Source organism: Convolutriloba macropyga, chromosome 8 (genome assembly GCF_964194025.1).
Source record: "Convolutriloba macropyga chromosome 8, txConMacr16.3, whole genome shotgun sequence".
Lineage (NCBI taxonomy): Eukaryota > Metazoa > Xenacoelomorpha > Acoela > Convolutidae > Convolutriloba > Convolutriloba macropyga.
This window is the reverse complement of record NC_134475.1, coordinates 14,429,771-14,444,319: the sequence shown is the minus strand read 5'-3', so window position 1 is coordinate 14,444,319 and position 14,549 is coordinate 14,429,771. Positions and strand designations below refer to the sequence as shown.

At 35.9% G+C, this 14,549-nt stretch overlaps 1 protein-coding gene across 7 annotated transcripts in view; it reads left to right on the top strand.

The window, feature by feature from the left end:
- LOC142344496 (mucin-like protein) overlaps positions 1-8,228 on the top strand; it is a 68,701-nt gene extending 60,473 nt beyond the window's left edge. For all 7 annotated transcript variants that reach the window (XM_075396175.1, XM_075396172.1, XM_075396171.1 and 4 more), the window contains one exon: positions 7,682-8,228. In XM_075396175.1, the coding sequence (XP_075252290.1) occupies positions 7,682-8,044 (363 nt within the window). In that variant the 3' untranslated portion in view covers positions 8,045-8,228. The remainder of the gene's footprint in view (positions 1-7,681) is intronic.
- Positions 8,229-14,549: the final 6,321 nt, after the last annotated feature.

The following is a 14,549-nucleotide window of genomic DNA, read 5'->3' as shown; positions in this document are numbered from 1 at the left end:
GAAAAAATCTTGAGAAATCGGAAATCGTAAGATGGTTTGAATGGGATTTTGCACTATAAAAGAGCATTAAAAAGTTGTTTTTTGCTCACTTCATGATTCTCACCTTTGCAGTATAGGGGTCGAAACATTGAAAAAAAATTTGTTTTTCGAAAAAAAAACTTGGAAAAGTTTTGAAATCGTAAATTGGTCTGAAATGGATTTTGCACTATAAAAGAGCACTAGAAAGTGGTTTTTCGCTGACTTCATTCTTCTCACCTGTGAAATATAGGGTCAAACATTGAAAAAATTGAATTTTAAAAAAAAAAACTGGAAAAACTTTTGAAATGGTAAAGTGGTCTGAAATGGAATGGAAAAAATTCAACGCTAAATATGTGAGGTCTACGCCAAAATTCAACGCAAAGCATGTAAGATTGGCGTTGAATGCATTGAATTTATGTAAGATCTACGCTAAAACTCAAAGCAAAATGTATAAGATTGGCAATGAATGCGTTGAATTTTTGTAAGATCTACCCTAAATTCAAAGCCAAATATGTAAGATCTACGCTAAAATTCAACGCTAAATATGTAAGATCTACGCCAAATTTCAACGCAAAGTATGTAAAATTGGCGTTGAATGCGTTGAATTTATGCAAGATCTACGCTAAATTCAACGCAAAGTATGTAAAATTGGGGTTGAATGCGTTGAATTTATGTAAGATCTACGCTAAAATTGAACGCCATAAATTTACGATCTGCGCCAAAATTCAACTTAACATATGCCAGATCGGCATTGAATGCGTTGATTTTATGTAAGATCTACGCTAAATTCAACGCAAAATATGTATGATCTTAGCTAAACTTCAACGCTAATTATGTAAGATCTACGCCAAAATTCAGCGTAAAATAGGTAAGATTGGCGTTGAATGCGTTGAATTTATGTAAGATCTACGCTAAATTCAACGCTAAATATGTAACATCTACGCTAAAATTCAACGCTAAATAGGTAAGATCTACGCCAAATTTCAACGCAAAATATGTAAGATTGGCGTTGAATGCGTTGAATTTATGTAAGTTCTACGCTAAATTGAACGCTAAATATGTAAGATCTACGCCAAAATTCAACGCTAAATATATAGGATCTACGCCAATATTCAACGCAAAATTATGTAAGATGGGTGTTGAATGCGTTGAATTTATGTAAGATCTTCGCTCAAGCGTAGATCTTACATAAATTCAACGCATTCAACGCCAATCTTACAATTTTTTGCGTTTTTTAGCGTTGACACCTCGGCCCGGGTTAGCAAACGTTTAAAAAGGTATTTTCTAGGTATTATGGCAGAATGATCTATAATTTTGTGAACTGAAGCTACTAAACATGTAATGCCGAACAATATTCCATTATCAAAAAACCCGCTATAATTAAAATCACCCAGTTACAAAAAACAATACGTTCCTCGTCATGAAGAACAACTAGTAATATTTTTTGTGCGCCAAACAACGGAACATGTAGTCTATACATACTAAAAACAATTCTAGTTTCTACAAGGTAAAATGATCCAATTAGAAAAATATTGGAAAAGCACCTACGTTATTTTAGCGAAGACGTATAATTACCCGGATATTCTAATTGTGAACATTTGTTATGAATTTACAGAAAACGACTGAGATCAATTGACACACTCGTTAATTGCATCTTAACTCCAAAATTAATTGTCTCTAAGAAAACTGTAGTCATTTTTCTCTATGGGTTGCTTCTTGATAACACCCAACAAAACAATTATTCTCGCCAAGTCTCCTCCCAAAACTGATTAAAACGTGCCGTTTTCATATTGCTGATTTATGTTTGATTATGGTAGTTGACTCCGTGTTGTACCAAAAATAAGTACATCTTATGGGAAAAAGAACCTTATGGGGGAACTTTGTGAAAATTATTTATAGTTTTATATCCAAAACCCTAATTTGGGCTTCTGAGTTCTTTGTTTCGTGGTCGAAAGTCTGAAAGCTGTTCTAAAGTTGAATCTTTAGTCGTATCAATATTTATTTGTTCAACTTTTTTGTTCTAATCAGATCCAATCACTTCGGCATTGTTATCTTTGCACAGCTTTGAACTTAGAATTCGTTTTCAGTTTGGGTACAATTCACGGTCAGTATAAATTTGGTTGTTTTCAGAAAAGGCCTTTGTCGAACTTACAGTTCCTACAGCTTATATCACTGTCGAGAGACCCAAAACTGGAATTCCCAACTAGAACAGTTTTGGTCTCTTCAGATTATCATCCTGAATATTTTTCAAAAGGATTGAGATAAAAAGGTTACAGTCAACAGTTGTATATAACGTTAAATTTAACTATTTAATGGCAATTCTACATAATTTTTGCTAGATCTGCTATGATTTCATATAAAACAAGCGTACCAGGCAGATATCAACATTTTCAGTACATTTCACTTATAATTTGGTTTTTAAAAACTAAATTGCAGACCTTTCTTTAGATATTTGGGCAAGTTTCCCAAAAACTCATTTTTTGGCCAGCCGGCGTATAAAACAATATCAATACATCAAAAAACAGTTTCAAGATACTCTCAACGCGGAGAGCATAACTCATCTCCACAGTTTCATCAAATATCTGTACAGCGCTTTGTTGAAATGTAGGAACTATTGCTAAACTTACGTTCTCTACTGATAATATTAGACTAAAGTATAACAGAAAATCAAATGATTCAATTCGAATGGAGTTCAACTTCGTGTGGATTTTCCGTACTTCATAAAAGGAATTTAAAAATGCAAAACTAACTTGGATCTTCTTTTTCGAGTATGAAAATATTACATTTTTCTCTAGGTGCGCATTCAGTAAGAAATACGGTTCGGAAAACCGAATTGCTAGATATTGAGATTTCGCCGTCGTGATTATCCATTTCAGTTCCGCAAGCCAACCTAACATTCATTGTCATTGTAACGAGTTTGTTTGATAACACATACTTAAAAACCTCTGTTACTTTATGTCAAGATTTTAACTAATCATAAAAATGGAAGTTCTGTGCCTGGGGAGTTTCTTATTCAAATCCGAATAATTAATGGACATCTAAATGTTCGTTTAAATGTAAGATTCATAGTACTGGTAACTTCACAAGTCCATTCTTCTAAAACAGAAACAGGTATACCACCTCTTTCTAATGCACCTTACACTCAAACTTGGGCACAAACTTGGGCACAAACTTGGGTACTTTTTGCGCACTTTTTACGCACTTTTTTCGGAATAAGCTAGGTTGATTCTGAGTTGTCTGGTCTCAGCTATGATATAACGGTAGAAAATGAATAGTTTCTAAAATAAACTAAACTATTGTAGTGAAGTATATCCACCTAAAGTTATACTAAAAAATTAAACTAAAACCCTAATGAGTACTTAGTATTGATGATGAAGAGAAGATCGCGTTGCTCACACCACGAATCAATCACACATACTAACCACTTGAAAAAGAACACACTATATAGCGCCCATTACGTTTGCCAGGGTTACCGCAAACCGTTTCTCAGAGTATCTTAACTGAATATGTCCCAAAACAAGCGCAGCAAAAGATACTCTTAGAAACAGTCGTCAAATAACGTCGGCCGTCACGCGTTTTGATGTCCAGTTGTGACGAGATCCTAACTTAAGATATTAGTTGATTGATTAGCACTACTTTTTCTCTAGAAGCTGTTCTGTATTCTTGATTACTGCCATACTTTACTTGTACCTATAAGTTGATGATTGTCAATTTATGAGAGACTTCTTCATAGCTAAATGAAAGCTGGAAACAAGCGGAGACATTTATTCTCGATTGAGTTTCATAAATATTTTCTCAATCCCTTTTCAATTACCGATTCGACACCACCGACTCTAAGGAAAAAATCTAGAGAAGTTAGAGAAGTCCGTATATTTTTGTTTATCCGTACTTATTAAGAGAGGTCCGAAAAACGTTCCAGACTCTTCTGTTCCTAAATGTGCATGATAGATAAAATCAAGTTACAATTTGAGAAAACTTTCGAGGTTCATTGTTTACTAATATTATTGGGCCCGAAAACCTCATTAGCTTAAACTGGTACCAAATTAGTTCACGAAACTCACATTATAACTCTAACTTTGATCTGTACAAATAACCATATATTTCTCTTCAGTTTGTTTTCGGAGTTAATTTTTATGGTTCACTGTGAATTTACAAGGTGATTTCAAATGTTCTTAAATTTTTTTGATTTTCTGTAGCCTAATTTTTATTTTTTTTGTGGATTTTTGTAGCACTTAACCCAAAATTTGAACAAAGTAGGTTCTGGTAACTTTTTCACGGTCAATATAAACACTAGAGAGTTTCCAATTCGACTACGTAAGCGTCAAAAGCCAAATTTATTCCGTTTGTGACAATGAGCTCGTTAGTTTATGCTCACAAATTAAAGCGTGTCTCCATATTTCAATATATTGAACTAGGAGGCTCGGTAATATGCGTACGCACATAAGGTTCCGACCCCGCTCATCCACATTTCTGAATTAATTGGCTACCAAATGATGAAGAGTTAGAAAACCTCCAACAACATACATATCGTTTAATAAACAACGAATGGAATACAATCGTGTACCGCTTTTTCACCCCTATTCATTTAATCCCCTATCAATTAACCCCAATTTATTCACCCCTGTATCATTTAAACCGTCTATGCTTTAACCCGTCTATCATTTCATCCCGATTTTAATCTTTCTATAAAATAATAATTATTAAATTAGCAATCTAATCATTTGGCCATGCCTCGCGGGCCATGGCCATGACTCAGCGGCCCGTGGTATTTGATATGAAACTATCGGAACCGAACGTGGGATTAGTTTATCTATTTAATTATTTCAAAACATGCTTTAATGTCGACTGCTAATTGGCGGGATGAAATGATTCAGGGGTGAAATGATAGAGGGGTTAAATGATAGAGCGGGGAATAAATCGAGGTTAAAAGATAGGGGGTTAAATGAATAGAGGTGAAAAATATAGAACCGAATACAATAATGCCACCCAAGAGGGCCGATGAACGTCGTTGAAAATAGGACTACTAGAAAGTACAATAAAAAAATATCAAACAACGAACACTATTTAGGACCAAAACTCGATGGCTATAATAAAATCATAAAGTCAAACTCGCATCAGATAAAACCTAAACAAAACAAATTAATCTATATTTAGTTAGAAAAAATATGAGACCTGTCCTCATTGCAACTGGTTAACAAGCCGACCAAAAAGAACAAAGAGGTACGAAAATCAAAAATATGTTTCCATTTTTGAAAACAATTAATTTCACCGTTATCAATGTACTTAGATGTCAATTTAAACACCGAAAATGTACATTTTTATCTCCATATGAGGCAACTGAGAAATGTCATCATCAAAAGTTCAATTGCGCAAAATTTCAAAGCCAATGGAACCTAAAATCCTTGTTATAAATTAAAAAGAAAACAAAAATCCTATAAATTGTATTAAAAAACTCAATTATTTTGTTAAATTTCTTAGTAACAGTAGCAACAAAGCCGAGAAACAAATGTCTGAAGCTGAAATTGATATAGAGATCAAATTTTAGTTCACTGAAAACGGGTTGTGACCCGTGCTTACATAGACTGAGCTACAAATTGAGCAAAAAACTATATAAAAAAATGACGAAGCTCAAAAACCGAAATATATTTTTTGAAAACAAATTTTTTGAAATATCATAACAGACCTAAAATTTCAACGAACAGCAATAGATTAAGTTTCAATGCCTCAGGAAGACAATTGGGCCTGTTAATAATGAGACTAAGTCACGAGCCCACAAAATGACAAAAAATATATAAAGAATCCAATACTTCAAACGATTTTACGAGATCACACTATTCAAAGCACTATAATTATGAAATAACGCCTGCAAGAACTGTAAATTGTCACTTTTTCTTCATTTTAACATCAGCGAGCCTTCTTAATAAAAGGACGACTACGAGGAGATGAAAAAAAGAGAAACCCAAAAATTTAACAGTATAGAAACCTCGAAAATTTTTTGTGAAAAAAATGGTTGAAGCAATAGATCAGAACGTATAACCAAGCGCAAAAAATTTATGAATCAACAAAAGTATTTGACATTTCTAATTATTGAGATCGAGATACATGGTAACGCAAATGAAAGCAAAGGGATACATTTGAAAAAATTTTATTATTTCAGTTTTAAAGTCTTTAAAACAAAGAGCTATAAACTGAAATTTTTAACTAGGTTGAGTTATGTGTCCTGGGGAAGCAATTGAGAACTATTGTTATCAGGTTATATGGCTTACACCAACAAAAAAAGACAGAAATAGGCAAAAACAAAAAAAATCCAATTAAATTTTGCGAGATAACTGTCGCAACCCAAAAACCATAAACTATATAACCAAAAAAATTAACATATGCAGATACGCTTTTTTCCAACGCTGTGCATTTTCCCTACTATGCTTTCCTTCAATTGGTCGTGTCAGTAATATCATAATTTAACAAGGAAACAAAATGAACTCATAAAAAATACAATTATGCTCAAAAAATTTAAAAAAATTAAAGAAAACGCTTAGTATAGAGAGGAAGAGACAATTAGCTGAACATAGGACCATCACGAACAATGAACTTTAATTTATAACCCCCAGGAAATGGTTTCCTCGTATGCGCTAAGTTGAGAGAAATAAGATAAAAATTGTGGCAAATTTCAAAAATTAACCGATTTTTTCTTAAAACAATTATATTCAAAGTCAAAACAGACATTAGATAATAGCTGAAAGAATTGTCTAAATTATTTTAAACAACCTAAGAAACGATTGGATTTTTGACTGGGGACAATAAGTAATTTAACTGCAAAAAAGTTAACAATCGAAAGTAAAATTCAAGAATATTTTTTTACGAAAACAATTGATCAGAGCCACAAAAACCATGAGCTTATTCTCAAACCAAGTTGTAGTCACTTTGGGCCTCGTTCTTTGTGAATGTTATCTGTCACTCAGTGAGCCCTGATTTGAATTTGTTGTAAGTAAGAGAAGTTTACATAAAAACTTTTATATAGCCGAAAAAAATTTGAAAAAAAATCGCGCCCATTAAATTCTTAAAAAATTTATTCTCGTGAGCATCCATGGCGAGATCAAGATCATCCCAGATGTTACTACGCGTCTAACAAAATATTCTTTTTTTCAAATGGTTGCGAAATAGATCAATTTTTTGACAAAATTTTTCAGTTTGTCAAAAATAAAAATGCAGTTTTATTTTTTAAAAAAAAACTCAGATCAAAGAATTCAGCAAACCTCCTCGATCTTTAGAGATAAAATCAATAACACTATTGCAAAAAATTGAAGAAATTTTAGCAAAATTGACGAAAATTAGGTCAAAAATACCGAAAATGTGAATAAAAACAGATGAATTACGTCTAATATTCACAAAACTTTAAACCTCGATAACTCCCTATAAAAAACTAAAATTGAAAAAATCTTTTTAATTCCATATTCTACGCTGGACGAGCTTTATAATGATACCACTCACAACTCTCTGCGATAATTATATCGATTGGCCAAAATTGACTGAACAAAAAAACCCATTTGAGTATATAGTTCCTCCGCTACTAAAGTGGGTCGGAACAATTATCCAGACCAAACATAATGAAATTATGTTTGGTCTGGATAATTCTACTTTTGTCTGAAATTACACCTCTTTTCAGCAATGTGGCTCGGATGAGAACTGCCTTCTGGACGTAGCCCTAACTGGCAACATCAAAATGGCCAACAACTCTAAGCAGATGGAGAAAGTTCTCAGGGACAATGATGAAATGTTCGAGGTTCAAATCCTAACTACGATAACTGAGCAAACAGAACAAGTTTGCGACAGTGGATGTGTTTCTGATTTGGCAAAATTCTCCTCTTTGATTTTGGGGGCTTTATTTATGTCTGTGGTGGTGGCAACCGGCGTTTTTGTGGTACGGAAGATGACGTCGAAAGGAGCACGAACTGTTTCTACTAATGCTACAATTGCTATCAATGATGAGAATAACTTTGATCATCTTGACGCAATTCTCCAATTATAAATATTGATATTACAACCCGGCCTTTTTGCGTGTCATTACACTGAGTCATGAATACTTTCCATAATGCACAGAACACTGATCATGGCATATTACAGAATGTTTATTATGAGCTCTTATTCAACACTTCTGGTGATTATCTTGTCTGGTGACATTTTGAAATTAGCCACTGATACTATGCTAAATGATCGATTGTGTAATTTCCAGATTAGGATAATATATTTGGCATATTTTGGGTATTTTGTCACATTGGGTATATTGGCATCAACTATTTTGTCCTGAAACCTACTATTTAAGTAAACTTAAATAGTAGGTTTCAGGACAAAATAGCTAATGCCAATATACCCAATGTGACAAAATACCCAAAATATGCCGAAATTTCCCGATCGATTATTTAGCATAATATTAATCTAGTACATTTGGCCATGACGCGGGCCATGACCATTCTTCTGCCGCCTGTGGGACCTGATATGAAAAAATACGAACCAAGCATGGGATTAAAGTATCAGCTTGTTTATGATAAAACAGGCTTGTAATATCCATCTCGTCATTACTTTTTCTCCGACATTACAATAAAAGGAAATTTGTTTGATGTCTGAGCAGGTTTTAAAAACTTAGTTAAGTTACAACTCGGATGATTTATATATATATATATATATATATATATATATATATATATATATAAATATATATATATATATATATATATATATATATATATACAAAAATATATATAAACAGAAATTTTGCTACCTTGTACTTTTCTCTAATCTTTCGGCTAAGCAAAAACTCGTGTTTTGCGTTCCCAATGATTGCCCAGCGAGACAAGTCAACACCCAGTCAAACGTATAGATATGAGTCTGGAATTTTTTTAATGCCTTCAAAAATTTTATTGGGGAAACGAAGTCCGTTTTTTCGATAAAGAACAAAAGTTCGCATGTAATTTTTCTGAACCGAAAGCGCCAAAACTGTTTCGAAGAGTTCATATATTGTCGAAGAGTAAGTTTTAATGATATGTTGCTTAGGACACTGAACACTGTAAAATTTTCAGATGTTTCCGTCTTTTTCTTAAATTTAGTTCAAAAATTGTCGAGCTGTTAAATTTTCAAAAACAGCAAAAACAAACAAATGTTGCAAAAAAGACATTGAAAACTGTTGTAGGATTTTTGAAATGATAATGCCACTTTTTTGCTCACATCTGATAGAGAGATTCAAAGTCTCAGCAACTGTGTAGGAATGGAAAGTTAAACTTAAGCGTCTTTCGGAAAAGAACCAAATTATTACTGGACTTGAATTATTCCCGACAACAAAGCAAATTCTAAATTTGGAACCGTTCCAAGATAATAATGGCGAAGAAAATTAAACTAAAGAGAACAGTTGAATAAGTAAATATTGATCCTGATAAAGATTCTATGATAAATCCACCACCAAATTCTCATACACGTAATGAAGAATGGGAAACCCATATTAGGGGCCTAGGTTATCAAAGTCAAGTATGAACTTCTGAAAATTTTTCCCAAAAAGGTATTTTCACAAAAAGATTTGGAATTTTTGGCAAAAATAGGACTAAACTATCATAACCAAACATAGACAAGCAGTATAAATACGGCTCAATTTTAGCCCATTTTTGTAACCAAAATCAGTCTGAAAATAATTATATTGTCGTGATAATCAAAATTGCGGAGTTAACTTGATTCGACGAATGAGTTAACAGATCTCTGTCGTGGTGTTGGAGATTGTAATAATTGTTTTTAAAACTCGAAAATTCGGGTAACTATAGTTTTCGTTAAACTAGCTTAGTAAATTTTCCACTCTCTTCATTTTCTAGACTTTTTCTTATAACTTAGCAGAAATTAAAACCTGTATCTAGTAAGAATAGACTATACGTTCCGCTAGTTGGGAATAATAGAAGTCATAAACAAGTTGTTCTACAAGAACACGAATTTGCTAATAAGTATCAGTTTCTCCTAAATCGAAAGCGCACAATTGTACAAATTTAGTAACATCACATCACATTTTTAATGACTTAACAAAATACTTAATTTTAGCTCCAATTAATTGGATTTAAATTAGTTTGGTGACTAGTAAAGTAGTGATCAACCAATCAACAATTAGGTTAAGTTAGGTTACCGAACTGGAGGACAGCACCGAGTCCAGGACAACATCAAGACGATTGATTTTTGAGAGTATTAATCGGCCAAACTCCTTCCCGGAGACCGTATAGTGAAGCCACTCTGAGAGTAGACCTGCCTGCTCGTCGAAGACTTGGCAATATAAGTTAACCCATGTAGTATGGAATGGTGAACCAAGTAGACAATTAAGTCGGTCTGCAGTAACACAATTAAAACGGTCTGCAGTAACCTGAAGTACCTGATGGGCAATGTCTTAACGTTATATCAAGTTGGTTAATACTCGTCTGGTTGGGTTGTGGAGTGAACACAGACGAACTCATCACGTCATCTACTATTTTGTTTTAAGTATATTGTTTGATCGATTAATTAGAAAGTCAATTGAGGACCTGGTATAATTATCAATCTTAGAGTCACCAATTTATTTCATTTGGTAAAACATTTCTTTGAAGCTAAAATGTCATATAACATAGAGAGGCATTACAAACATATTCTAATATCATTATTGGCAATTGACTACAGTTCTATAGCGCCTGAAAATACGGTCTTTGGTGCTTGAACGGAGGGCTTGGTATAACCCTTTAGTCTAACTAAGAGTAGTTGGTTTGTGAAGGTACTATCCAGTCCAGTAGCTTTCTCTAAAGATAGATTCTAGTAACAATTGTGGAATTGTGAATAGGGTAAAAACTCCGCCCTAAGTATTCAGATTCCATATTGGCGACCACAGAGAGATGCTTCTGATTAGAAGGCGGTTTTGCATTTTACAAAAAAAAAACGCAAAATTAGAATTTGAGAGAACCGATGAAGTAGATCTTTGGAATGCGTTCCAAAGGTAAAACTCATCTATATTTTTTTCCGTGTTATTTGGTTTGACATCGAAAATTACTCCGATTACCAAAAATGAACAACGCATCAAACAAGCAGCAACAGCAACAACAGAACCAGGCGAACAATCAGCAGCAAATAGTTGTAGCACCACCACATCTCACCCCCTCCGATACCCCAGCAGCGACTTCGAGAGTTTCGAAAGATGGGTTCAACGCTTCGAATCGATGTCAAATGCCAACAATTGGGATGACCAGAGACAACGCGAGGTCCTACCTACGTGTTTGAACAGTTATGCGTTAGATGAGTACTACAATCACCCCAATCATTACTTTCAACAAGTGCAAGGACAACCAGCCCCCACCATAGCGAAGGTTCTGAACGCTCTTACCAACAGGATCGGCGACTTTCCCAACGCAAGGAGTGCCCGCACCGATTTAAAAAATCTTCAACAATTGGATTCAGAGATCAATCTTGGTCAATCCAAGAGTTCTCAAAGCAAGTTCGTAAGTTAAGAGAGGCAGCCAATGCTTATCCTGATGTTGCGGGACGACAGCAAGCTAACAAAATTCCTTTATGGACGCACTGTTGGACAGCGAAATCAGATATACACTCCAGAAGGAAGAACCGGGAAGCTTCAATGCAGCTACACGACAGGCCATTGCTCTAGACGCCATCAGTAAAGCGGAATCCAGTCGACTGAGAGGACGAAGAAACGGACATTAGAAAGGACAAGAAACAACAGCTGACTTTAGAGCACTCAACACTAGTCTGTCATCGAGTTTCTATCAAATGATCGAGTTTCAGACCAGAACCTTCAATAAGATAATAGAGCAGCAAAAGCGACATACACAGATCATGGAGAAGATTCATGAAACCCAAACAGGATTTCTATCCGAATCAAGTCAACCCAGATTTCAGAGTAGAAGTCCGGGAAGACCGGAAGGCTTTCGACCCAGAACGTCTGCGATGCAGTGCTATAATTGCCGAGAGTTTGGGCACTTTTCAAATCGGTGTCTACAGAAAGGAGCAATACAACCGGGTATATCCGCAAACGTGGACACCGATAGACAACCAATCGCAAAAAGCATTTTACAGAGGGCGAACCCAGAATAAGTGAGCAGTATCAACAAAGTTCAAGCCGAAGCAGTCTTTGAACCTACATTCTACGTGATGGTTGATCTTGACGGACAAAAACACAAAGCGTTATTTGATACTGGGAGAAAAGTGAACATTCTATCAGAAAAAGCTTACTCACAGTATGAACAGCGTTCCAAACTCAGACTTTTCCGTAAAAAAGTTTTTTCGGCCACCAATGATCATTTCGAAATACTTGGCGTCTTTACTGGCGAAATAACGTTCGACACCGGGGTTAAAGTGAAAGCCGATCTCCTGGTGACCCCAAACACAGACGTGCCTTTGATGCTTGGAACCCAGTTAATGGAGGAGAAAAAAGCATCAATCGACTTCCATTCTAAGCAGCTGATGATGGAGAAATAAAGCAATGTTGTAAATTTGCAATTTGCCTATAAATTTGAAGTCCCCAGGAGCCTACATCTTTGTGAGACGGAAGAAGAAACCGGTCCTGATCAAATTGAAACAACGGAAGAAACACAGCACGCGGTAACTGTAGAAACAAACCTAACCCTATCATGCAATGTAGAGCTGGAACAGATTTGTTCTTTAGCAATTCCAGACAGAAACCAACAAACAGACGACAGATGAACACTGCCACAAGAATTCAGAGATGTGTTTGCAATGAACGACAACGAACCTGGGTAGACACACTTGGTTCAGCATGAAATTAACACAGGTGATACGCTGCCCATCAAGCTTGCACCCCATAGACTTGCACCTGGAAAGATCACTTTGGTTAAGAAGGAGATTATGGACATGTTGGCGCGAAACATTATCCCATCATCAAACAGACCGTACAGTGCACCAATCGTTCTCGTTACCAAGAAGGATGGGAGCAATCGAATGTGTACAGACTTCAGACGACTAAACGAAGTAACAAAGAAAGACGCTATTCCCCTTTCCGCGAATTTACCAGATACTGGATCATATTCATTGAGCAACAGTTGTCTCAGGCCTCAACCTAGCCTCTGGATATTGGCAAGTCCCATTAGTTTAGAGTGCTATACAAAAAACTGCGTTTGTCACTACCGGTGGTGAACACTATGAGTACCTCAGACTTCCATTTGGACTTTGCAATGCACCGGGAACCTTCCAGCGACTTATGACAAGCATCTCCAATGGATATCTCTTCTCGTTTGTCCTCATCTTCTTGGACGACGTTCTGGTGTTTAGTAAGAATGTGGAGGAACACGAAAAACACATTCGCTTCGTTTTCCACGCTCTTCGCCGGGCCAACCTTAAACTTAAACCCAAGCATTGCCGCCTCTTTCAAGAATCCGTGACCTATCGAAGATACAAACTGAGCCTAGAGAGATTTGCACCAGATGAAAACAAATTCGTTGCAGTACGGGACTGGAATCGACCAGAAAACTTTACCGAATTGAGGTCTTGTATTGGATTTTGCAGTTACTACAGACGTTTCATCAAAGACTTTCCTGGGATAGCGAAACCTCTTCACCAGATAACAGAAAAGAAAAGCCGTTTCACTTGGAACCCTGATTGCCATAATGCCTTCGAAAAACTGTAAGAGGCTTTGATTGAGAGCTCAGTACTCAAGCTTCCAGACTACAACTCTCTTTTTACCGTGGACACGGATGCAAGTGACAACATTCTAGGGGCAGTACTCACGGATTTTGTCCATGGAGTAGAATACGCAGTGGCTTTCTCGATCAGAGTTTTGACGCCAGCAGAATGTCGTTACTCAACAACAAAAAGAGAAGCATTAGCGGTCATTCAAGCAACGAACTAGTTCAAGCCTTACATTTGGGGAACTCAATTTGTGCTCAGAACAGATCATGCATCGCTACAGTGGTTTTTCAGACAAAACAATGACGAGATGATATTCAGGATGCTTCAAAGACCGCAAGAAATCGATTTTCAATTAGTACATAGACCAGGAGAAAAGCACGGGAATGCAGATGGACTGTCAAGACAGTGCAGCATCCCAACTGAGCTAACTGAAGCTGAAAGACTGGATAAGTTTGGAAGTTGCCCATCAGCTAACTCTTTGGAAGAAGCCCTCGAAAGAATTAACTTAGATACAGCCGAGGACGCGAACGAACCAATGAGCATCCAATTTCAAGAAGACGTAAACTCGCTTCGGCTGGCTCAAAGAAACAATCCCTGCTTACGTCTCATCTTGCGATTGGCAAACGCTGAGAAACATCCAGACCAAAATCCGCTGAGATACTTGAAAATCAAGAAGGCAAACGCAATAGCACAAGGAGAAGATGCAGTAGCGATGTGGGGCCTCTGGGACCAGATGGAACTGACTGATGGCTTGCTGTACAGAAAGTGGAATGTGAAAGGAAGCAATGCAACACAAAAACAATTTGTAGTACCGCAGGGACTCAGAGAGACAGTTTTGGAACAACTTCACGATTCAAAACTCAGTGGAGGCCATCTTGTTTTTCAAA